The 22,383-nt window shown below is 42.4% G+C and overlaps 1 protein-coding gene across 5 annotated transcripts in view; it reads right to left on the reverse strand.

Annotated features, from left to right (window-relative positions):
- Positions 1 to 282: 282 nt before the first annotated feature.
- sulf2a (sulfatase 2a) overlaps positions 283 to 22,383 on the reverse strand; it is a 34,365-nt gene continuing 12,264 nt past the window's right edge. For 2 of the 5 annotated variants that reach the window (XM_022199919.2, XM_022199918.2), the window contains 20 exons: positions 11,427 to 11,688; positions 10,435 to 10,674; positions 10,171 to 10,322; positions 8,859 to 9,028; positions 7,106 to 7,256; positions 6,654 to 6,829; positions 6,386 to 6,514; positions 6,046 to 6,102; positions 5,801 to 5,927; positions 5,158 to 5,365; positions 4,459 to 4,741; positions 3,901 to 3,997; positions 3,707 to 3,801; positions 3,571 to 3,630; positions 3,318 to 3,484; positions 3,003 to 3,145; positions 2,711 to 2,819; positions 2,586 to 2,619; positions 2,029 to 2,082; positions 283 to 1,640 (listed from right to left, as the gene is read on the reverse strand). In XM_022199919.2, coding sequence (XP_022055611.2) covers positions 1,610 to 1,640; positions 2,029 to 2,082; positions 2,586 to 2,619; positions 2,711 to 2,819; positions 3,003 to 3,145; positions 3,318 to 3,484; positions 3,571 to 3,630; positions 3,707 to 3,801; positions 3,901 to 3,997; positions 4,459 to 4,741; positions 5,158 to 5,365; positions 5,801 to 5,927; positions 6,046 to 6,102; positions 6,386 to 6,514; positions 6,654 to 6,829; positions 7,106 to 7,256; positions 8,859 to 9,028; positions 10,171 to 10,322; positions 10,435 to 10,674; positions 11,427 to 11,622 — 2,679 coding nt within the window. In that variant the 5' untranslated portion in view covers positions 11,623 to 11,688 and the 3' untranslated portion in view covers positions 283 to 1,609. The remainder of the gene's footprint in view (positions 1,641 to 2,028; positions 2,083 to 2,585; positions 2,620 to 2,710; positions 2,820 to 3,002; positions 3,146 to 3,317; positions 3,485 to 3,570; positions 3,631 to 3,706; positions 3,802 to 3,900; positions 3,998 to 4,458; positions 4,742 to 5,157; positions 5,366 to 5,800; positions 5,928 to 6,045; positions 6,103 to 6,385; positions 6,515 to 6,653; positions 6,830 to 7,105; positions 7,257 to 8,858; positions 9,029 to 10,170; positions 10,323 to 10,434; positions 10,675 to 11,426; positions 11,689 to 22,383) is intronic. The other 3 variants (XM_022199920.2, XM_022199922.2, XM_022199921.2) reach the window with 3 other exon arrangements.

Below are 22,383 nucleotides of genomic sequence, written 5' to 3' on the forward strand. Positions count from 1 at the left end.
AACGGCATAGAAAAAGGAACACTGAGAGAACCAGGGTTTCTTGGGAACATTACCTGAACATTTCCTGAATGTTCTTGACCTTGCACATGGTCGGGGTCATATTTGAATTTCATATCAGGGATAATAAAGTGCTCATTTGTAACCTATTTTTGCATGACTCAGCCAGTCACAGATAATGCTTGCACTGTTGTAACTGACTTGTGTGTACCTTCATAGTGGACAAGCAGACAGAGACACCTGCTGGACAAGAAAACAAGTAAACCAGTAAAAAGTTGAGTCACATTTAAGGTCAAACAACACTTTATTCACAGTTACTATCAGCACTCTAGGTCTATGGAAATATTCGCTAAAAATAAAAATCAAGAAGCTAACAAAGGCAGGTAGCTAAACTTCACATCAATAAGTATTACACTGTTGTGTTTTTCCTCTGGCACAGAGTAAACTATACATCCATTAATGTACATCGCTTCACAGTGAACCCTTTAAGTGCTTTTCCGATGGAAATAAGGAAAGGACAAACATACAAACCGCGGGCAATGAAATTTTTCAAGCTACACTTCTCCCTATATTTTGTCGACTCATATCATACAATGAGGTCTGCCTCTTCAGTATTATAAAAAATATTGTAAACATTTATATTAATTGCACAACATACATTCAAATACATACTGTACTGTACAGCAAGATTTTACTTTCTGTATTGTTATCCTGTAGCACCATGTATAGCAAGCTGAACAAACTGTTTGGATACTTTTACAGTGTGGTACCGACAATACAAAGGAGTAAAATGGCATTCACTAATGACACATTCAGTCAATGGTCAAATATTCGGGAGGATTGTATCGTTGTGAGATAGTGTCAGTCAGCCTGTTCAGCGCCATGAAAAGACAGACACTGAGGCCTGTGTATGGGGTTGAATCATTGCAGGCAAACGCTGTTCACCTCACGTCTCAGCTGTGAGGACAATGGCGCTTCATAAAGGACATTCATCAGTGTTAAGTTCAACTATAATACAAAAGATTATGGCGAAAAATCTGATACAGTTGGTCGTTAAAAAGTCCATGTGCAGACACGTTGGTGCAGAGAAAGAGAGAACATATGTTTTATTGTTACTCCGAGTGTGCTAATCATTGAGTTTATCAGCCGGTGCCACAGAGACATCATGAGGACATGACATCGACGTGGAGCAGCAGAGTTGACATGTTTCCCCTGGGTCCCGTATGATATGAAAGAAAGCTGATTAAAGCTGACATATTGTATATTATCTACAAGCTTTGTGGCTAGACTGCATGGTTTGTGGACACCAAACTGCCCCACTTGATTTAGAGGATCCTAGGTGGGCTAACAGAAGATGGAAATCGGTATGAAATATGTTTCAAAGTAGATAATTGCAGAGTCTTTAAGCTTCCTCTCAGCTTTAGTGTCTCCTCCACCTGGGTGAGGGCTACGAAGAGCAGCTCTCACAAAAATTGTGCCCAGATTAGAGAAGAGTAGTATCTCAGGTTAATGTCCATCGAAGTGTGGTCAAGGTCCTTGGGTTTGCCTGCACTCCCCATTCTCCTTCCTTCGCTGGAGGAGGCCGATATGGTTGGTTGTGGGATGCGAGTGGTTAACCAACCCACCCTTCCCAAATCTGCCCTCTGTGCAGGGAAAGAAAACATACTGTAAGTTAACTGTAACACTTGTGGCATCCACTGGAAACCATGGCTCCAGTTGTGGTCTGTTCCTACCAACACTGCGAGGAAAAGTAAGAAATGACAATGACAAGACTGAAAACACAACGTACTGAGACAATGTCACGTCTGCATTGCTTTACTGAATTCGACTTGAGAGGGTGAATGAAAAAGAAGGTGGTACAGCTTTGCAATGCAGGTAAATGATCGTTACTGTAAGTAGAGGAGTACAGAACTACAGTAAATAGGAGAACATGCTGCTGGGTCATCTGACCAAGCTAATAAAAAACCTGGATGGAGACAGTAGTAGAGCTTGGCTGACTATAAAGGAGCAGATGGGTTATGACAAACTCACAGCGATTTGGAGGAGGGCTTCTTCACTTTTGGCCTCTTTCGACGATGAACTGGTCTGAAGCATGCAGAGCACGTATCAGGGCAAATGCACGTGCATGGAGACAAACAGACAGGTATATACACACAAAACACACACACAAACATACACACACAAATGCACACACATACATGCATGCGCACACAAGCGGGCACACACACACACACACATACACCCCCACACGCACAGCAGAGACAAGCAATTAGGCTTCATTACAAAAAGGGAGCAGCAGAAGCTGAAAAGCAGCCTTGCATTTTAGTCCTCTTTAGCTTCGGCTTCTGCATGCTAAAAGGCTTTGATCACAACAGTAAGGAACCATGGCAGTTTGAAGAGGTTCAATTTCAGAACAACATCACTGTATTTTATTTCCCTTAACTCCCAAGATGACTCGCATTGAGCAGAAACATAACCAAAGACTCACTGGGGAGGCTGTAACCTCCCTGAGTTCATATTGTAACTTGAATTCCATCTGCAGTGTTTGTAAAAGTAATCAGCTGTGAGCCGTTAAGAGGAAAAAGTACCTGTATTCACTGAAGTAGTTTCGCTCCTTTCCTCCTGTAAGGAAGTGGATGTAACATTAATCTCAGTCTGAAATTACTGGAGACACCACAATCAATCATGTTTACCTCAGAGACTTTTTACTCACCTTTCTCCGGGTTGCACTGCTTATGTCCCTTGCAGCCCCGTAAGTCCATGAGTTGTTGATGCATTGAATTCAGAGCATTGCGGTCAAGAGTGCTGACAGCATTTATCAGCTGCAGGAATAATAAGGACAAAATGTCAGCGAGGGTTCTGGAAACTTTGGAAAATGTCTGGAAAACAGCACCCCCTGCACTCACAGGAATGTACCATGAATCATGTTGTGGGCTCTTTCTATAGTTATTATTGGTACGTTATTTATACCTGCCACAATATGTGTGTCTGTACAAATGAAATACCTGGTATGGGTCAGTGTTCAGGTCAAAATACTCCAGGAAGCCAGTAGCAAATTCACAGAACAGGAAGTTGTGCGTGTCATTGATGGTCCTGAGGCACCAGTATGTGTTGTTGTTGGCACTGGTGCATGCACAGAACGGACCCACTGAGGGAGAAAGAGGGAGGGAGGGGGAGGACAGGAAGGGTGAGAGTGGAAAACAAGAGATTTTACGAGTGTCTCAAAACAGTGCTTTCATCCTATCTGCTCTGGAAAACAGAGCAAGAAACAAAAACACAATTCGTTTCTTATCGTGTTCTGTAGATATGTCATTCCTCACTTGTCCAGAAGGGGGCAGTCTGCCAGTGGTGGTTGTCATGGGTGAAGCAGGTTAGGCCTGGCATGCTGCAGGTGTCATTGTTCTGGAGCCTCTTGAGGAATTTACGTAGCTTCTTCCTGCGTTTCTGCTCCTTCTGCAGCCATTGAGTTTTCTGCTTGGATGGCATTCTGTTGTAGACACAAACATTCAGCAGAATAAGATTTGACACGGAAACAAAAATCACAACTTCACAGTTAATCAATGCAAGTTTTACCTGAGTGAGTGCATTCGTCCCGCACTCAGCTGGAAAGTGTCCTTATTCTTGAGGAGATAGCTGGAAAGACAAGAGACAGCTGTCACATATGATAGATGTCTGTGTTGGTGACACTCTGGCACTGATGAATTCCCACCTGGGAGTGTTACACTGGCATTCTTCTGGCCGCACTTTTTTCAGGTGACCTTTAACTTCACGCAGGTTCTTGATTTTGGTCTGCAAGGTTTCAATCTAAATGCAGCAAGAATAATCACAGAGTCACCCAAAGCTCATTATACACGACAGGCTTCTGACAACCTGTAAAATGAGCTCTATGTCTCAGAACAGTACCTCGTGCTCGATGTGCAGTTTGTGATCCTTCCATGCTTGGAGGGATTTATAGAGGCCTCCATCACACTTAACTGTGTCATTCATAAGGATGGAGCACCTGCAGGACACACAACACAATATAGTAAGATTACAAACCGTCCACATGAGAGAAAGAAAAGAAAAGAAAAGAAAAGAAAAGAAAAGAAAAGAAAAGAAAAGAAAAGAAAAGAAAAGAAAAGAAAAGAATATGACCCAAAAACTAGTTCTGGAAATAACTGTATTGTACATGTCAGTGGTATTGCACAGATTTTTTCATGAATAGACATACTGAGAGAGTATTAATGTTTATTGCACAGATTCTACAAAAGTATAAAAAATAACAATATAACATATTGTAGAATATGTAGAAAAACAGATATTGCAAAGGTTTATTAAAAGTACAAAATATTCACAGTGTGTTGACATTATACCAAAGAGAACTATGACGAAGTATGATGAGGAGCAGTGCTGGTTACACAGTCTAAGCAATTTCCTAACTTTTCACCTTCATTAATAATGCTGATAAATGCATGCACACACCTATAGGTGACTTTAAGAGCAGGAGGAGGTGTGAGTTTGTTGCTGGTGGTGGGCTTGGCTGTGACGCCCATTCCACTGAACTCCTCATTGTCATCGTCATCCGCTGCTCCTGTCCTCCTGTCTCTGCTCCAGCTGCTGTTCTTAATGCCCATCGGCTGGTAGCCCTCCTCCAGGTCCACAGCATACAGATCTCCATCCAGCTCAAATGAAACAGATCGGGCCCAGCGCTTTCTAGACACAGTCTTACTGGATTTCATCTCTGCATAAGACGAGACAGAGGAATCTGAATAAGATGAGAAAAAGGAATGTTTTTTTGGTATTGTAGCTCAGGACGTGTGGCGATGTAGACAAGTGAATACCAGCACATGACAACAAATACTGATGTGAATCAAAGTTCCATGCAATTAGTATTATATTACATGAATAATTTACTAGCTTTGGTGTCTGATACTTCATGATTAAAGTCTCACTTGTCTACTCTAGTCCACCACTTGATGGCAGCACTGACACATCCGTCTCCTCTCATGAATACTTCAAAAGCTGGTTATTTTAGCTTGAGATTAATGGCCCTGTTTGGCAAGGCTTTGTAGGCTACAGCAAGGACATTTCAAAGTAAAGAACAAGTGTCTTTCTGAACAAAATCACATCTATAAATAACTACCCGAACAATGGCAGGCGTGAGTGACAAGAGGAACTTACTCTTTTTGGTTAGCAGCCTCTTCCTCTTCAGGATGGATGTTTTGAAGCCCACGTCATCACAGTTGCAGCTGTCCGAGTTGGATGTAAGAGACAGCTGGGAGGCACCGCTGGCCATCAGAGCCTGCATACGCGGGGCGAAGAGACTAGCCATGCCCTTGCACTTATACAACCTCAGCTTGCCAGTCGGGTCCTCCACACACTGCCACTTCTGAAACGGGGCACAGGAAGTATGAATAAAAAGAGGTCTTCTGGCTCATTCTACAGTATAGCATCATTTGGGAACCATTCTTAATGGCTGTATGTTAAAACGACCATGTGAAGACCTCTACTTGTGCTTTGTAGAGTCTTTAAAATATCAGACTTAATGCAGATCAACATTATTCACTTTTCTAGGATGAGTTGTTCTTTTTATCCAGACTTTTAAAAAGCTCTTTATTTACATACACACAACTAAGCACTCTTCATGTTGAAGGATTTAAAAAACAGTCTGATGTCAAACAGATCTCTGTGAGTATGATGCCAGCACATTGTACTCAGTAAATTGTGAATCTGATTAAAAATATCACAACAAATGAGCTATACTCCATTATGTTCTCTTGAAACTTTAATAACCTCTCTTTCTTAGCTCCTGCAGGTCAAGTACCTGTCCTGGCTGCTGGCAGGAGGTCTGGTACTCTGCTTTCTGGCAAAGATCCTTCACTCTCTGGTATTTTGGCAGGAAGTTCTCCTGGGCCATTTCCTTCCCATCAGCTCTTTTGTGCGGAGGCTTCCTGAAAGCACACAAAAATGCACCTTTTTTTTCAACCAAAGACAAGAAGCCTGAGGTTGCCAGAAGACAATGTACGGAATGAGAACATGTCCTGCAAAAGGTCAATCAATAAAACATACCCTCTCTCCACCAGGAAAGAATCTCTCCATGCTTTAGCCTTCCTGTTCAACTGGAACCTGGAAATGAGTAAAAAGAAAAAAAAAATCAGACCTCTCTGTGGTAACATGCACTGCATTTTAAAATGCCATCCATGCACTGAAAATTAAATGCTGTTACACATTTATATTTGGATTGCAGATTTCACTACGTCTAAAAAAAACACAAAGAAAGTTTTAGTGCAAAGTCCAGGCAAATTGCTTTCTGACATATATCCAACCAAATCTTGGCATTTCAAATGCCATTCTTGAATTGTGTATTGAACGCTGATATACTGAGTTAGAAAGAGCAGAGTGTGTTCACCTATTGACTGGCCGCTCTGTGTCCAGCAGCTTGAGGATAGACTTGCCATCCATTTCTGCAGGAATATCAACACCAGCCATGTCCAGCAGTGTGGGTGCCAGGTCAATGTTCAGCACAATGTGAGGATTACTGCAGGGCAACAATAATAAAGCTTTCTAGAGAATCTGGCAGAAGAAAAATATCTGGCTATTGTGCTGCAAAGTGTTCCACTGTGAACTAATATCAGGATATTGAATATAACAGAAAAATAACAGTCTGAGTCACTCACGTGGCACCTTGCTCTACATTAGGTCCTCGTACGTAGAAGGGCACACGGATATCAAATTCATAAGGCATTGATTTACCCTTCACCAGACCGAACTGGCCAATGTGGTAGCCGTGGTCTGAGGTGTAAATGAGGTAAGTGTTGTCCAATTCACCTGTCTCCACCAGCATGTTGTACACCTACGGAAGATATGATTCATTGAAAACCCATAGAGTGTTAAAAGTTACACTTCACATTTGATAGCTCAAACCTCTTGTGCCAGTTTCAAGGAAAAGGGGATTGAACAATTTACCAAGTGTGTCAGTGAATACATTATACAGTCCCAGTCAGAACAAGCGCAGATCTCTCAGGATTTGAGGCTGTCAGACAAAATATGTGTGTGTGTGTGTTAAAGTGTGTATGAGTGTTTCTATGTTTAAGCATATGTCTGTCTGTCTGTCTGCTTGTCTGCCTACCTTCTCCACACTGTCATCCACAGAGAGCAAAGTCTGCATCCTCCTGCGCTGAAGCATGTTCGTAAATTGCATGTGGACAGGCTTCATGGGTCCAGTGTAACGCAGGATCCAGTGCTTGTCTAGGTTGGGGGCATAGTTGTAGCTGGGGGTTCTTAAAGAGAAGAGCGTTAAGTTTTTATCTTATCACAAGACTCTATGTGGCATAATAGACATTTCTATCACTTCTTTAACATCTTGAAGGAGTGAAACACATTTTCGCAGAAGTCGGTGCCATTCACCCTGTATCTGCACTGCAATATTTCCATATTCTATAGCTGTAAATTAGATTTCAGAGAATATACAGTCACATTGTGCTCCTACATCAATATTCTCTACCTGAGGTGGCTAATGTCTCCCATCCTTTTCTTTCCAAAGCAGCCAGAAAAGTGTTTATGCAATGCTAAACCGGAGGGTACATAAACCATGTAAAATGCAAAGTGTTGCAATCAATAGGCCTGCACACAGTGAGCACAGTTTGATCAATATTTAACTCCAAGCCATATGGAACTTTAATTATTTGAGAATAAAAACTGCTAAATAGCTAATGAGATCCAAGAAGAAAATATCTTTAACGTTTAAAGTTAATCGATTTGACTTTAAAGAAATGCTAATGTCTCACAGCTTAGCGTGCAGTGGCAACTTTAATGTAGTGTGAAGATGGGCCTGTAAGGTGCCAAGGTGAGACACTTAATCACCAGAAGAGTGCAGAACTTTTACTGCCTCGTTCTCTTTGTGCGAATGATAAGGACAGAGGGAGACGGAGTGAGAAAAATAGCCAGAGAAGGCGCTCTCGGAAAACATCACCGGAGGGAGAGCAAATTTATGGAGAAAGAGCAATTAAAAGTTTGCACAAAGACACAGGGGTTGAATTTTCTGAATATTCTGTGTATAAAGCCTTTGTGGCACAGGTTAATGATGCTGGAGGGATTAGATGAAGCAGAAGGAAGATGTGAGTGGGTTGCAGGGAGGGAGGTGGAAACTGCAGTCTCATTACTGGCTTTAGATGCATCTCTAGAGGCCAATGGTGAGTTTGCCATTAGCTGGCAGCACTAGACGGCCAGTTCCAAGCATGGTGGGTTAGGAAGACAAAGGGTGAAGTGTCAGGTACGTGTGTGTGTGTGTGTGTGTGTGTGTGTGTGTGTGTGTGTGTGTGTGTGTGTGTGTGTGTGTGTGTGTGTGTGTGTGTGTGTGTGTGCATCCACACATTTTAGATCTTATTTTATTACCAGTGTGATAAATATACACCGTCTTTGCCTCTCTTTGATCATGACTGGTAAAATGGTACAAATTGGCTGAAGTGGTTGTGGTTATAACAGTAATATGAAAAACACAGGAGACAAATAAATAAACTGGAGGACAATAATGGCTGTGTAAACAAAGGCCTCAGCTGCCAACAGCATACTGCAGGCAGTGGAAGATGAGATTGAGCGAAGATTGTGGAATTTGTGTCATTCTGGGTCAGATGAAAGAAAGCATGAATGTGTGGATGACTCACACGCAAGCAAATATCTGTGGATGTGAAAATGTAAAAACGTACTCTTGCACTTGTCAGCTTTATCCCATTTACATAAAATGGGCAAAGGCAGCCCTATTCAAACAGTTTGCAATTATTTGTGCATGTATTATCATAGAAGATCCCAAAACCTGTCACAATCCGAGGGCTCATAGCTTGGCTAATTAAATAGCTTGCGTTAGCATTTTGAAGCTTGCTTACATGTGCTGTGATGCGTTGGGGAACGCAGAGCTGTACTGTGGCGCTGAATCCTCTGGACCATGTGGAGCAACATGGCTCAGGACCATCATGACAGGCCGGTGAGGGTACATCCTCTTGGAGATGCGGAAATAGTTGACGCTGTCGTTGGTAATGATGTCTGTCAGGTAATCCTGTGGAGCAAGTAAATATCGTCTGTCAGGTCCTCAGTTTGTAACTGAGGGAGGGACAGAGCAGATGTCAAAGCTTCTAGTGCTGAGCAGGGTCAGTGTCCACTGCTGATATTGAGTCAAAGCCAAGTATTACTGACTGTACTGGAGACCCTCAGTCTCAGATAATGACATAAAAACATGCAGTATAGTGATTTTGCAAGTTAAATAAAAATTACTGATTGATTAATTTTTCAACTCTTGAACACTTCATTTTATTAATTCAGTAAAGATGCTTTAAAATATAATTTCCACAATATATTTAATTGCATAAATTCAGGGAAATGGTTGCGCATTTTAGGTTTCAACACTAAAAAAAAATTGCTGCTATTCAAGTCCCAAAGTCCCAAAAGTAGATATAGATAAAATATGGTTACTTCACCGTCTGCCAGCAGCTTTGAAAGACATGTTTTCTTTTTAAAAATGCCCAAATGCCAAATTTTTATCACTGTCAGGAACAGAACAGAACAGAATGAATTATCATATTTTCAAAGTCAAATCAAAGTCAAACTGAACAAGTCTTGTATGACATCCAGTTTATTTATAAATTTACCAAAGATATTTCACATACTAATCAGACTCTGTAAATACAAAATATTCTTAATCCACTAAAGATTATTTTGTGACAGTCATGTGACAGAAATTCAGGGATTTTTTTATTGAAGTGTGGGTGTTTAACCAGTACAGATAATATGGAAAGTCTGGAAGCAAAATAAAAAATGTGAGTAAGAAATGATCTATATTAAGCAGAGCTACCATTCTTCCCAGTACTGGTAACACTTGTGAGCACTTGCAAAAATATTGTACATGTTAAATTCCTTTGTCCTCAGTTTTTGTAAAATAAATAATCAAAGAATTACATTTTTTTTTCTTTCTCCTGATTCATAGGTCTCTATGTCTGGTTGTGCTGTTTCCATGGTTGCACGGGACTTTATATGGCAGTAAAAAATGAGCCCACGATGTCACATGCGTAAATGAGAAGATAACTACATCTCAAAGCAATGCCAAGAATTATTTGCTCGACTTTCATTTGCATCATGCAGGGAGTTATTCCGTTAAGGTAGGTGTGAAATCTCCTGGAGAGAGAGAGAGGAATGCATCAATACCTTTTGGTAGTCACTGCTGTGTTTCTCTCGTACTCCATTTCTGCAGAGGGTGTAGTTGTAGAAGCGGGAGTTTTTCACCAGTGCTACCCATTCCTTCCATCCAGGGGGCACATAAGAGCCATTATACTCATTCAGATACTTTCCAAAGAAGGCTGAGCAAAGAACAGGTGAGGAATATGTTAACATTGTTCTTAAACCCACATTAAATCTCTTAACTTTAACCAAATGCTTGAAGTTGCTCTGCTAGGACTCGACAGCGCTCACCTGTCCTGTAGCCAGAGTTGTTGAGGTGCACAGCGAAGGTGTGTGGCTCATGGTGGACCTGCCACGATGGTGAGGAGCAGTTCTCGTTGTTGGTGTAGGTGTGGTGGTTGTGTACATACTTCCCTGTCAGGATGGAGGAGCGAGATGGGCAGCACATGGGCGTGGTGGAGAAAGCGTTTGAAAAATGTGTACCGCCCTTCTCCATGATGTGCCGAGTTTTGTTCATGGCCTGCATTGAGCCTGGGAGAAAACAGTGGAATAGGGAGAGAAAGGGGGGAGTTTATATGAGGGGACAGGAGATTCAAAGGCCAACGATTGAAATGAAAGGGACCCGGAGGGATATAAAGCAGTTGGAGAGGAACAACAGTGAGAGATTGAGGAAAACAGAGAGGGTAAGGAGTGAAAAGTAAAATAAATATAGGACATGAGGGGGTAAAACCATTATGGGCACTGTAAGAGAAAAAGAAGAGGGAACATTAAATGAGGGAATAAATCTTTTTGGTAAAGTGTAACCCATTTGGATTCCTGTGTACTAAAAGCTTTTCAGGCTGATGGTGATTGTTTGGGGAAACAGATGCTTGACCATAAATTCCTGCTTTTCAATGGGAGTCTTCTCACTAGCGATCACAGGAGGACAAAGGATGTCACCGAGGCCATTATGCAGCCACTCCAGTCCAATACGCCGCTAAAGGACTTAAGCGGGTAGGGAGATGGCCAGGGTTTGGCAACCAGACAATGGAAGCCATAGGCCGCACTCATTTCATGCCAGCAACAGAGGAGTTGGCAAAAGGAGCACATGACTTTGAGTGGGCCAGTTGTTGTGGTGCCAAGAGGCAGCATTAGGCTGACTTTCCCTTGCTGATGCTGTTGGATACACATGGACAGAATATCCATACCAATGGGACATGGAGACAAAGCAAACAGAGAGAGACAGATGCACGACCACATAGTAAACACGCACAGCAAAGTATCAACGCAGAGAACCAACTTACCCAGTTCTATGTCCTGGTCATCAGTGAGAATAAGAATGATGTTGGGTCGGATGTTGCGAATATGCCGGTCCCTCTGCAAACGAGTCCTGAGGCGATATCCAGACAGGTAGCCAGAGCTCTGGGCCTCGGGAAGGACTCCCACCAGGACAAGAAAGAGAAGAAGAGGGAGAGGGGCAGGGAGCCCCTGCCCTGCCATCACGCTATCTTGCAGTCACCTCCTCAGTTCTTCGTTCAGAGAAGAGTCAGCAACTCCTCACTCAGCCTGAGAAACAGGACACGGAGGGCAACTGATAAGAATAAAATATACAAACACATGCACGTACACATGGACGCACACAAAACATGCTGAAAAATAGCAGACGCAAGCCTTGCACAGCCATTACAGGGTGCTCTTCCATAAAAATGCACCCATTTGGGCTGAGCTCAGCTCGTTAATCAATCATTAATGATGCATTAGAGTGGTGTCATTGGCTGGTTGTAATGATCTCTAGTGATGAGCACATGGCTGCCAGGCTGGGGCTAATGGGCCTGGGCCCAGGGCCAGCTCAGGCCTCACCTCCCCCTGAGAGGGTTAGGGTAGATATGAGGGATGTGGGGAGGTGGGGCTGGGAGGAGGACTGGGGGGGCAGAGGTGAAGGAGAGACAGGATGAGAGGAGGAAAATAAAGACAGGGGTCAATGAGCAGGGTGACAGTCTGAAAGACTCTAAAGAAAACGCTGACTTCAAATTGTACCAGGTCAATACACAATGTGTACCACAAATATTCAAGTATCTGTGAAAATTAAAACAGGAAAAATAAATGTGGCAACATCACTAAGTAAATAAAAACGGCCGTTAGATGTGCAGAAAATTACAAATTCTACTCTCCTCGCACAAGTTTAATACAGCAATTAGAGTCAAGTACGTGTTAAATTGAGCTTTTACTTAATTAATCTCTACATGCAGTTTGCTAAAATTACACTTCAATCCTATCAGCTCTCTAATAACTCATCCTCATTAACAATATATCCCCTCTGAGTTTACCATGGCAACTGTTGGTTAAACTCCCCTACAAACACACAGCAGTTGTTACCTGCAGTGTGAAATAAAAGCTAGAATTACAAGGAAACTCAAGGAACAATGACTGCTGGAACTCACAGAAATACAAAACAGCAGTAGAATCAAGAGCACTGTAATGAATTTCAATACATTATTTGCTGTTCAACGATGTTCACTTCATTTAAAGCTCATAAAATAAAGCAAGAGTCTGTTGTATAAATGTATCACATTGCAGAGTATCATTTTGTTCAACACAAGATACCACATTTTGCATCAATGAAAGAACACACTTTTCAATGAGCATCTCTTCTTCATATATTTAGCATTCAATTTATATTTGGGGGCAAAGCAGAAATACTGAAATGTTGTGTCTAATTTATGATGACACATAATCAGAGAAGCTACACACCACAGTGACCATAATCGTAAATACAGTTTACAAGCAGCAGCAGCAGCAGCAGCATCAGTGTGCCCACTGAGATGCTCCACTGTCACTGAAAGGTGGGGGTTTGGGTATGTGTGTTTGTGAGTCCACAAGGAGTATGTGGCCAGAGAAAACCCTGTTTGAAGATGAAGACAATAACAACACAACGGCAAGCGCTGTCTTTTGGGACTGACACTCCTTAACAACAACCTGACTGGAATAAGTTCGTCGCGGGGATAAGTAGGAACAAACAAACAGACACACACATGCAACTGTGCCTGGTCGCACACACAGCTGAGACAGTCATCAAAGACAGAACGAAGAGCTCAAAAGCATGAATCTGAAATGTATTAAACATTTAGGGAACGGCCAATTACTGAAGAGGAACTTTACTCCTGTTAATCTTTACCTCTCTGCAGAGTCGCAGCAGATGAAACAAGTTTGAGCTGAATGTAGAGGAGCTCCTCTCTAACGCAAAGTTCCCTTGTTCCTTTCTCGTCTATGCTGTTGTCCAGATTGTGCTCATTAAGGTCCTCCCTATCGCACAAACACCCACACACGTCCTCCATCTTTCTCCATGGTCCTGCTTTGCAACAAATGCATACACCTACACATGCAAATACACACATGAGCATGTGAATACATCCATACACACACAAATAAAATGTATAACAGCAGCAGTGTTTGCTCTGGTTTCCTACTCCCAGAGCATTTGGTTCTCCCCTGGAGGAACATGCGAGCTCTGACCCGGGGCGCTGTGCTGTTTGAAATTGTCCTTGCTCCTTTTTCATGTTCTCTCCCTGCCTGCATCCCTCCTTCACTTCTGGCATGGGATGAAAAACAAGGCACCAGCAACAAGGAAATCCACAAGAAAGAAAAAATCCCAATGAAAGAACACACATTTAACCAGCTCCGTCTGCATTCATCAGTGAATACCTTTCCACCAAAATGGATTCCAGGACATCTACTGTGAATAAAGAATAGATTCAGTGTGCTGAAATTAAGATAATCCTTCCCCACTGGCTGGTGATTCAGAGTGGTTTGTGCTGTGGAAGGTAGAGTACTTGCCTTTGATAGTTGTTTATTTGCTCAAAAAGCTGATGTGGGCAAAACCCATTACGGGAGGCTAACAAATATAGGCCTGACTTACAAGAAAACATTGAGTTCGATTTTTCACGCTGATCTATCAATAGCCAAGTATGTAAATGCTGTGTTATTGTCATGCTGCCGTGATGGATACTTCCTGACATTACTCCCATGAGGCCTCCCTCTTCTCCCTGATACTGAGGACTAATTGGATTTTCAGGCTTTTATCAGCTCTAACTGACACATACAGTCCTTTCTTTCCAGTTTGTTCTCTCCTTCTCTCTTTTATCTAGCCGTATTGTTTATCTCTCCGGGTGGCAGATGCTACATGAAACCACAAAGAAAGAAAAAGCAGATGAAACCAGCACGTCCACACAGACAGAATTACAGATTGAAGATGTGTGGAAAAACAGGAACGGACAGCAGTTAGAAAACAGCGGTACTTAGCAAAGCCACTCTCAGTCGCCAACAACATGTCCAATGTGAGGGTTTGTACGCATTCATAATGCAAAGGAAGCCATGTTGTTTCTGTAAACTGGGATGATGTAGAGCTCGTTTTCCAGACAGAGCTCTGCCCACATCAGCTCTTTGCACTAAGTGAACTGCGAAAAGACAATGCTGATTCAGCCCGATAAGGCAGAATGAAAGGGGAAATTTTGCCATTTAGACAGAAGCACAAGACAACATGGGTAAATATAACTCTCAGCAAAACTCATTAAAGGCTGGGGGCTCGGAGAGGAAGGCTGTGGGAGTAAGCCGGCAGAATATGAGATCATAGAGAATAAGCTTCTATAAGCATGTGTAAGAAACAAGGATCATCTAAGGTTACACTAATGCCAAGTGATGCCTGGAAGTCAGAACAGAGAGGGAAAGTTTTGCTCTTCAGTCATTCGCTTGTAAAGAGGCTCTAAGAGACAGCAGCACTGCATCACTAGATAAAAACTTAATGCCACCCATCTTTTATTGATAAGACTGAATTATAAATGTAGTGACAACAGAGCTGGCCATGTCACAGCATGGGCATGATGGTAAGACGGTGGCAAGAGAGGAGGGATGAAAACACACACCACATCGACAGACAGATACGTTACACTGCCCAGCAACACACATCTGTACTTTAAGTATCCAGTTCAAGAGAGGCGCTGAGGAAGCTGAGAGAGTACTTGATAAATCTTCCAGAGACTTTGCAGGGGCGTTAATGTACTTTTTCCCTATAAATAAAACACCTTGGGCTTTGAAACAGGCATAAAGTCTGATTCATCCAATCTACAGCCTCCTGAGAAGGCACAAAACACAGATAGAATATGAGAAAACCGAGGGAAAAAAACAGACATTTATTATATATTGAAGGAGGACGAGTCATGGCTTACACTTGCAATTTAATCAGCCGTGTCTCATAATGCATATGAAATATGGAGGCAAAAGCCCACAAGCTTGAAGCCAGACTCCTGGATTCTCTATCACAAATGTTCAGAGAAAGATTGAGAGAAAAACATGGAGAAAGTGTGAGAAAGAGAAAAAAAAACCTCTAGGCGAACAGTCTGGAGAGAACAAAGACCGAGCACTTCCATTGCAGATGGATTTTTCCAAAACATGAAAACCAGATACACAGACCAAGGCTTCCATATAAAATAGAACAGAATGAAACAGAATGCGGTAGCAGCGAACCTCCATATCTCCTCTGTGTCGTTCTTGACACAGGAATTTGCCATCCGCTGTACTCTAGCGCTGAACAACATAAAGGAAGTGGCCAGGAAAGTTTAAATAGACACATCCAGTGCTGAATGTGGCCTGCTGCAATGCTATCAAGCCAATCCCTTTGGTCATAATTGAGGCTGGCAGGGCTTTGCTAATGTGTGACTTTGTTCCCACTGGCCTGCCTAGCTCTGAACAGAATGTGCAAAACCTCCAAGGACCCTTGAATTTACCAACAAAAGTTGGTATTCAGATGCAAATCGTCCAACGGCATGCATCTATGTGAGAGTAACTTTTTCTGAGAGAAGTTTACGTGCGTGTGTGTGTGTGTTCGTGTGTGTGTGCGTGTGTTCACCCATGTTTGTGTGTGTGTGTCAGTGAAAGGAGGGGTTTGCAAATCTCAAACTGTATTGAATGCCTTTTTTATGATAATAAGAAGCCATGGTTTGTTGCCATCCCTCATCTATCTTTCTCTGCTCACAAATCTCTGCTCCACCACCAGATTGTAGAGAAGCACAGCAGCAAAATTATTCCTTTCAGTCAGGTCTGTCGGTTTCAGATACGTGAAAAATATATTCTTAATATTCAAATATGACCTATATTAGCATTTTTGCACATTTGACCCTACATTTGAGGTAGAGTAAAACCTGCAATAACAGGGGGAAACAGAAATGACTTCTGAACATAGTGCTGGAATGTCAATGCCTTTTGAGTTGGCATGGTGACCTGAACTTAAATACATATTCAGGAGTCACAGAGCACCATTAACAACTAGTCCTGCTTCAGACCGCCTGGTGGACAAAAGGCCAATAATTACTCTCCTTTGTCTCTGTTTTGGTCTTGACTTAACATAAAAACACAGAAAAAAAACTTTAACGCTGAGGGCGTAGCTGCAGCTTCAGAGGATAACCATCCATAGCGTATTAACTACAGCTGGGTTTCCATCCAAATGTATTGTAAATGTTAATCACATTTTCAGATAATCTGCAAAATAAAATGCAAAGCTATGCGCGTTACCATCCAACACTGTTATGCAAATATTAGGAGTCTGCTCATCAAGAAAATCAGTAGGTGGTGTTAATTCTCTCGTCAGGTGTGATGTACCTCAGCAGAAGAACAGAACATTGTGGGACTATCAATAAATGGATACCGTGTTTATCCATTCGAGGAAATTCAAAGCATCTAGTAGCTCACGCATTACATACAGATAGATAAAAGCAATGTACAAAAGAGCATTATGTAATTGAAATAGCACCAGTCAAATCTCAAATGAGGTCAAATGAACCACAAATGTTTTAGCATGATTGAAAGCTTTGCCGCACATGACAATGAGAGTTTTAAACAATTAATAATACAGCTATGTGTTTTTGGAAGAGTTCTGGTAACAGCAAAAAGTTGAGAAACATTTAAGCCATAAGATTTCTGTATATCATCACTTCTGTACAGCATTTTCTTTCATATTGCCACAAGTGCTTCACAGTGTCATTTGGTTGGCCGATTAGATGATTTATTAGCTACCGGCGACTGGTTGTTTTCATAACCTGTTAGTGCTCTTTGGGGGTGGCAATTTTTGGTGGATTTTTTGTCATTTTATTTTGCTATGGTGTGCCTCGTTCAGAATTAATCTCTGCAATTATTTAACCTGTAAAGTTAAACTCAAATGGCTAATTTGAATTGGCAGTTGGAGTTGCATAGTTGATTGTTAGCAGCACACAGAAGTATTTAAAGTGGACGATTAAAAATGTGGTTAAGTTACTGTCATCAGCCACCTAGTGTGTAGAGATGTCCAAATTGAGTATAACTACCTAAATGTTGTGTAATGTGTTCGCTGCCTCAGAAAGGGAAGGAATGGCTTAGTTCATGCAACGTTGTGTCTCTGCAGAGTTGATTTGAGCAGTAAAGGCTAGTTAGCATCTACGAGCCTGACTAGAGTGAAGACACACAGTTAGTAGAGGTCTACTATGGTTAGGAGCTGGGGATTTGCAAATTTTACGCAGCATCTTACATGTTTACAGTAACATCTCGAGGATAAACAGCAATGTGTTAAGAACGGACACTAAACTATCAGAGTTAACTGATACATTTGATGTTAATGATTTGCAAACTCTACATTGTTTTTATTCTGTGGGGAATCCCAACATCAATCTTTCCTCTGATAAAGATTCAGATTGTGCACTGAGATAAGAATCTATTCACAGACAGGTCAGCTGTCAATGTGTTTGCAAAACAGACAGAGAGACAGAGAGAAAGGAAAGAGAGAGCAGAGTGTAATTGCATTTTACCCATTTTAAATAGTAAAAAATGAAAAATCAATATGTGGAGGTCAGTGTTGCGATTGTGCTGGGTTGCCACAAATGAATTATGGTGTGAGAGTCCAACATCATCAGAACACTGTTTTAAACAGAGTCAGACACCTTCACAAATACATCAGCAGTAACCAGCTGTTGGACTCGGTTGCCGTTTGGAGAATTGTTACATATCACCCAACCCTAATAGGAATGTTCCTGCTTTGATACTGAGTGTAAACATGGGGAAGTTTAAGCAGTTGCAGCTTATGATGCTATCGCAGGAAAGTCTTGCTTTGACTGGAGCCATAAGTATCCATGTAGCACTGCTGCACTCCACATCGTCTTTTCAACCGCCGACTACTAAACTGCTGGCTTGTCAATTTTTAATGTTGCTGTGATGACACCCAAAAACAATTACTCCTTTAACAGGTCAGCTTGGTCCATCCAAACTCTGGCTGATAACCCTGAAATCATATCCAATAACACTCCAGCTGCTCTTTGGTTTAAAATAGCGCCTGCACATTCTTTTGACAAATGTGCCTTTACTTCCTAATAACTAACTTTAATAGTCGAGAATGACAAGAGATAATGCCGAGGCTGATCCCATTCACCAGGAAGATTTAATTTAGATTTCCCTCAGGTTCCGATAAGTTCAGCACTCTGCAGACATTTTAAGATGACAGTCAGAACCTGCGCAGCAATTTTCTGTTTGAATACGCAGACACAAAAGAGCAGTGGTTAGACTTTAAAGTGAGAAAATGAGATTTCTGCCGCGATGAAGTGACTCAAGTGTAAAACATTTCCTTCTGCAGTTACTGTTAAACTGTTTTTCTCTACGTTTGTGTTCTTCTTCTTGTTTATACATAATATTCTCCTCTAACCTTTAATACCAAGTGGAATGTGCTGCTCAGACGCTGAAATATGAATGTGTGTAATTTTAGCGCTTAACACATCATTAATCCTGCAGTGAGTCTGTTGCTCTGTGAAAAGGGGTGAAGCCGTGACTTGTTCTGGCTGGAAATCTCTCTATATCTTTCTCTCACACTCTCTCAATTTTATCCAGCAATAAAAGAATGTTTTTTCTTTTGCATAGAACACAATATTTATACGTTAGCAAGGCCAATAAATAAGCCGTTCTCCTAGTCTTTTGTAGAACTTGATTGGTCTGCATAAAGCACAGACCTAAACTGAATCCAACACCTTCAGGATGACTTATCACTGGCCGACCTCATGCTCTCGAAGCTGAATAGGAAAAATTCTGTGTAGCCATGGTTGAAAAACCTCCTGAAGTTTTCATAGAAGAGGAGAGGCTGTCAAGCCAGTTTTAGAATAAGACATTTAGCAATTGCATATGGGTGTTTTTTTGCAGTGTGCAAATTATGGCCATGTGGTGTACCTCTTCCTTAATGATTTTAAAAATTCAGATAGGGCAAATAATATTTATGAAGTAGTATGTAAGCGAAAGTTACACGGAAGTAGGGTAATAAACAAACAAACTGATAAATTATAAATGCAAACACATGCACTTAGAGACTGTTCTCAGGAGTCATTTTCTGGTAGTCACGCTATACTTTGGAAGACTTCCTCATAGAGTTGCAGCTTAGTCCACACCCGACAGGCAAAAAAAAACATCTCCATCTCTGCAACTCCATAATCCACAGGGCCCATTATCTTTTAAATGGTTTCAACGCATGAGGGAGAAAGTGATGGGAAGCTGGGTGAATAGTTTGGTGGAAAAAATGAGAGGTTGAGGAAGAGACAGACGTAGACGGAGAGTGAGGGAGAGAGAGGTAGGAAAAGAAATAGATTGTATGATGGTGTCAGTTCAGACAAAAGGCCCAGTCATGATGTGTTCTCGCTAGAGAACAAAGAGCTCTGACAGACTCCCCGGGTCTGCTCTGTTGACTATAAATGTACACACACAGTCACACACACGCAGGCAGAGCGACAGACAGGCACACAAACACACCCACACTCTGCGTATCAGACTTCAAACTTCTCTCTCCAACAAGAGGACATAAAAGGAGAGAACCACAGTTAGGCTAATTATCTCTGAATCTGGAGGAAATGAACGGCATCATATTGTTGTATTGTTCTCAAATTGTTTGGCCCAGGCAGCACTGGAGGGACATTGCACAGCCACTGTCTGTCTTTCTGTGTCCTCAAGGCTTGACAAACTAACTCGGTGAAGATATTTCCCATAATGAGTTTGGACTGCAGCCACAGCACAAATAACAACGTCAAAATCTGCTGCAGTGGGGATGTTTTGGTGTCTGGATTCAGTCTTCATCCCTTAAGAGGCCGGTTTTTCACTTTCATTCACACACGTCCACTTTGCACTCGCTCTCTGTTTCCAGTGGCAACCGAGTGGCATGTAGGGCTAGCGTGGTGGTCTGCAGGTTTTTTAGGGGGCTTCAGTCAGGGTCCATGGCAGGGTCACGGCATTTACCCCTCCTCCCCTGCGCCCCTGCAGTACGCTCCATGAGAGCCCAAAGAGAACATGGAGGTGTTAAAGAAAACACAAACAGAGCCCCGATTGTCCCTGACTTAGGTTCAACCCCCCCAGCCCCACCTCCAGGGGTTTAAAATTGAGAGAATGAGCAACTGTCAATGGTGTTTTGTAAATATGTAGCTGTTTTCACTTCAGATGGGTTTATTCAGACGTCGAGGGGAAATGTGCCTGCTTTGCAGTCTGCGAGTGTCCTTGCCTTTCCTGTCCTATTCAGGTTTGTATGGGAAAGCCATTTGAGATGCGTCCGAAAGAGCGGCACAATCGCCAGCTCCTTTGACACAGGGGTTGACAGCTGAAACAAGTGAGCAAGCTGGTGGACAGGGCAGCCTGCTGAGTGATGACTGTTTCTTATTGGCACATATTGACCAGAGGCAAAGCCCCCCTACAGTGTGTCACATCTCAACTAAATGGATTACAGACAAATCAGCTGGGGCCCATTGTTCCACCAACCTAACTACCTCACTGAGACCTCAGAGCAGCCAAGTGACTTCTGTATGACATTGTGTAACTGCAGCACCAATGAGAAACCAAACATCACTCAAAACATGATCTACTAAGATGTCAGTAATATTAATAATGCTTGATGAGAGGAACATCACTGGAATGCACACAGTGATATTTATCTGCTCACTATATTGCAGTTATCGCTCTAAATAATGTTGTGTGCCTCTAGTTTGTAAGCCACACACATTTTGGTAAAATTAGATCTTGTTCCACAGGACTCGTAGGTTTTAAGCTGTCATCTGTTGTGTTTTAATTACATGCCATTTCTCTCCCATCATCAAATTAGCACCTGCAGTGGGAACTGCTCCTAATGGCCCTGACTTAATGATGATTACAGACAATATCGGTTTCAACTTTCAGTAAACAACTGCCGCCCGCCTGCTGAATAAATTACAGGCAGCTCGGATAAATCAATACACTGGCTGGAAGTTACAGTTGAGCTGTTGCAGAAGTAATCACTTCTGTAGACTTTGGAATCTTTTACGCCACTGATAAACAATAGCTCTTGAGTACTCAAAGAGGCCCTACACAGCAGAGGAATGTTTTACCGAGGGGTGGCTGTGGTCTGTGGGTGTAGTGTGGACCATCTTATCTGATGTTAAGCACACCCTTGGGGCTTGGAGAGGCAACGACTGCTTCTTTACTTCTTCGCTCCTCCCATTCTCTGTCCTAAACCCCCCAACTTTGCTAGCCGGCTTTCTCCTGGCACTTTTGTCAGCGGATTACTGGGGGTTTAGAGATGCACACAGTGATCCCTACCTCCCCTATCGGAACCACACAGGGGGTTAAGACTGGAGCACAGAGGGGAGACCTCAACACAATGACCCGAATTACAGAGGCTTTCTATGTATGGCCACTTATATTCCCCCCATTTGCTCTACTCAGAAATCACCACAGAGTGTTATTCAGTGTTTATTGTGTTGTGTATTCAGTGAGGTTTTCCCAGCAGGAATCTTGGGCAATATGCCAAAACCAAGATTTTTTTTGCATCTCTAACACCTACAGAGTTCACCAAGTGTGTTTTAACAGAACTCTTTGTCTTTTGTTCAGTTTAAACAAAAACATGCGTGACTGTCCTTGTGATCGTCTGCGCCGCTAACAGAACGACCAACACAGAGAATATCCATAGCAAACAAACGAGCCTCGGGTGAGACCGCAGAGGTGTGTAACTGCACACACTCACCACACACAGCCCATATCATCCCTCCATATTGCGAGAGAGCACAGGCTGTCTTCTCCTCTACAGGTCGGTATCCATCTCTCTCTGCCTCGTCCCTGGGACAGCTGCCCAGACAGCCCATCTGTCTGTCCTGACCTGTGTTTGGGACCATGGGGGGAGCCTAAGTGGCCCATGAAGGGGGTCTCTGGCATGTTGCCTACCCGGTAATGACAGTTAAGCTGCCAGCGGCT

The sequence above is a fragment of the Acanthochromis polyacanthus genome, chromosome 5, assembly GCF_021347895.1.
Source record: "Acanthochromis polyacanthus isolate Apoly-LR-REF ecotype Palm Island chromosome 5, KAUST_Apoly_ChrSc, whole genome shotgun sequence".
NCBI classification, from domain to species: Eukaryota; Metazoa; Chordata; class Actinopteri; family Pomacentridae; genus Acanthochromis; species Acanthochromis polyacanthus.